This window comes from Mercurialis annua, linkage group LG5, assembly GCF_937616625.2.
Source record: "Mercurialis annua linkage group LG5, ddMerAnnu1.2, whole genome shotgun sequence".
Taxonomy (NCBI): domain Eukaryota; kingdom Viridiplantae; phylum Streptophyta; class Magnoliopsida; order Malpighiales; family Euphorbiaceae; genus Mercurialis; species Mercurialis annua.
The window spans coordinates 40,103,395-40,106,600 of record NC_065574.1 but is presented as its reverse complement, the minus strand read 5'-3'; the positions used below and the strand labels follow the sequence as shown (position 1 = coordinate 40,106,600).

The 3,206-nt window shown below is 38.8% G+C and overlaps 1 protein-coding gene across 1 annotated transcript; it reads right to left on the bottom strand.

Annotated features, from left to right (window-relative positions):
• Window positions 1-223: 223 nt before the first annotated feature.
• LOC126681836 (uncharacterized) lies at window positions 224-3,206 on the bottom strand. The gene is made up of 8 exons (XM_050377391.1): window positions 2,945-3,206; window positions 2,689-2,867; window positions 2,504-2,590; window positions 1,467-2,245; window positions 1,113-1,280; window positions 781-1,030; window positions 509-682; window positions 224-427 (listed from the first exon to the last, which is right to left on the bottom strand). Exons 1-8 carry the CDS (start codon window positions 3,204-3,206, stop codon window positions 224-226), a joined length of 2,103 nt encoding a protein of 700 aa, XP_050233348.1.

The window sequence follows — 3,206 nt, the reverse complement described above, 5'->3', positions numbered from 1 at the left end:
CATAATTTTGAATAAGGACCTCTAGAGATAATATGATTCCATTGAACTAAGAAATCCATAAATTTATTTGGAAGGCACCAATACACACTATAGACAAAAATTTCCTTGCAAAGACCACTACTAGAAAACTGCATTTTAGCAACGGATTTTTCCGTTGCTAAAGGCTGAAATCCGTTGGTAAGTTAAGTTTTCCGTTGTTAAAAGGCTAAAATCCGTCGTTAAATCAAAAAAATTCTGTCGGTAATTTACTGTTTTCTAGTAGTGCATAGTGAATAAAAATATGCTCCTGCTTTTCGTCCTCTCCGCATAAAGAACAAAGATTATCCATAGAAATAATTGAGCGTTTTGCAAGAAAAATAAGAGAAAGGAGTCGGTTTTGAACGGCTAACCATAGAAAAAACTTTACTTTGGGAGGAGCTTGAGATTTCTACATAATTAAGAAAGGATTATATTCTGTCAAAAACAATCCAGCAGCAGCTCCAGGGACACTGTTCACATATGAATTCACCTGCACATTTGATTGCCTCCTAAAACTAACATTGTTAGTCTCATTTAATTGGCTCACACTGTTCCCATGCACAGCCCCATGCAAAATAACACTTCCATTCCTTTCTTGCTCATCAAAACCATGTAAAACCAGATCAGAACCATCTTGTTGCTGCACAATTTCTTCTTGCCCAGTCTGACGATCAGAATTGCTTAGAAACCGATACTTTTAGCTGTTAACTGCTTACACAAGGCAGCCGGCGAATAAACTCCCGCTCTATTTTTCCACCTCACCTCATCCGATCTATCCATCCGAGGAACTAAAACACTAAACGAAGCTTGTAAATCTCTTAGCAACAACAATTCATTACCTCTCAATCTTCGCCTCCATCTCCACCCCTGAATAACATTAATAGTAACATGCTTTTGGTTCGAAAGATGAAAGCGAAATAGAATCTCCCATGCCAACCTTAAAATAGATGCTAGGGCGTCACCCATCCAAGTATATATCATTCCAAAGCGAAATAGAATCTCCCATGCCAACCTTAAAATTCAGATTTGCAATAAAAATACTCCAAACTTTTTTATCTAAACAACAAGATCTTCTAATGCCTTTCCAAACAAACGATAATTTTTTAACATCGTTGTTTATTAGTGAATCCCAATCTACCACAATTGAGCCACTAGACACGACTTTAAACCAAAGTGAATTATTATTACTAACCCTCGACTTCCAAATCCACTTGAACAACAAGCTTTGATTTCTAACATGCAAATTAGAAATATCCAAACCACTGCATTTAAAATCATGACAAATCACCCTCCAAAAAACTTTACTCATAACCCGAGAACTAACATCTCCTTTCTAGAGAAAACGCATCATATATGATTCAAGCTGAGACTGAATCGCTCTCGACATGCTAAAGATATACATAAAATACACTGGAACACTAAACAGGACAAATTTAATAAGAATTAACCTGTCTGCCGCAGAAAGAAGAGACCCTTTCCATAAAGCCAATCGTGATTTGAAACGCTCCACCACATGATCCCAAGAACTCATCGCAAGCTTCCAGCTCGATAAAGGAAGACCCAAATACTTGATTGGAAAAGATTCAACCCTGCAACCAACCACCTGCGCATCTTCCAATAACTCAATCTCACTAATATTAATACCCATAATAGTGATCTTATGAAAGTTAATAGTTAGACCCGAGATTAACTCAAAACATCTAAGAATATGTGTCAAGTTTCTGAGTTGCTTAATGTCATTTGGAACATATAAAATAGTACCGTCTACGAATTGAAGCATTGAGATCGGATCATGATTATAAGAGTAAGAGAACCCCCGAGTTAGCCCCAGTTCCATAATTTTATCAAGTAAGCATTTCAAACCCTCTACCGCTAAGACGAACTGGTAGGGGGAAATGGGGTCACCTTGACCCACACCCCTCTGTAAACTAATAGGGTCATCAGGACTACCGTTTACCAGAACAGACGTGGTAGCCAAAGAGAAACAACAGGACATCCACTTCAACCAATTAGCAGGAAACTTCACACATCTGAACACCAATAGCAAGTAATCCCATTCAATACTATCAAAAGCCTTATGGAAGTCCAGCTTTAAAACAGGCAATTTAACCTTCTTTCTCAATGCTGAATGGACGAACTCATTAGCAATCATAGTGCACTCCTGAATACTTCTACCCTTCAGAAAAGCATCCCTAACCCATACTTGTCTTAGGCGTTCTTGAACCACCTACCTGGTTCGGGAAGTCTTGCCCAATCCGGCAGTTCCAAAGGTGATAGCAGCTTCTAGGGGCTCGCATATTATCCAGTGGATTCCATCTACTCATAACCCTATTTGTCCTATTCTTTTTCCTTATATTATAGAAAGGAACCGAACGGGACAACAAAAGCAAAGGTAGGTTCTGTTTTTCCTCTATTTTTATGTTTGTAGTTTCCCGTATCAGCCTGGCCTTTCCTTACCTCTTTCCATGACCCCTGACTTCCATACCGCTCCGTGGGCTCTGTCCTTTACCATTTTAAGGCACAAGCAAGCAACAACCGGTCCCGTAACTTCAATCGGGAAAGCAAACTGGTACTGGTAATAGCAATAGCAAGCTAGAAAGCAGGAAAGCAAATAAGCAAAGGCAACAGAAACCCGTCTCTTGTTAAGAATAGCAGCTGATTATCTGACACCACTTTAGGCAGCAAAGTAGCTAATCTCCGAGAAAGCGTCTTGGATAGCAATTTGAAGAACCCATTAACAAGACTAGTAGGACGATAATCTTTAATATTAGCTGAACCCGCCACTTTAGGAACTAAAACCATAAAAGAAGTGTTAATACCCTTAGGCAGGGTATTAAATCTGAAGAAGTCTGGAAAAAATTTCACAAACACATCTTCATAAACGGCTAAGCTCTTCTGTTGAAATAGAAGTTAAAACCGTTTGGACCTGGTGCTTTCTTCTCCCCACAAGAACACAAAGCATCAAAAATCTCTTTCTCAGAGAATGCCATGACCAGTGAATCACCCTCTGCTGCCGACAAACAATTGAAATGCAGTCTAGAAATGTCAAACTGAATCTTGTCCCCTTTACTATACAAGCGTCTATAAAACTCTCTGATATGGGATTTGATGTCATTGGGCTCCGTATAAAACGTATCATCCGATTGGATCGAACATATATAATTGTTTCTATAATGAACATAAGTCAT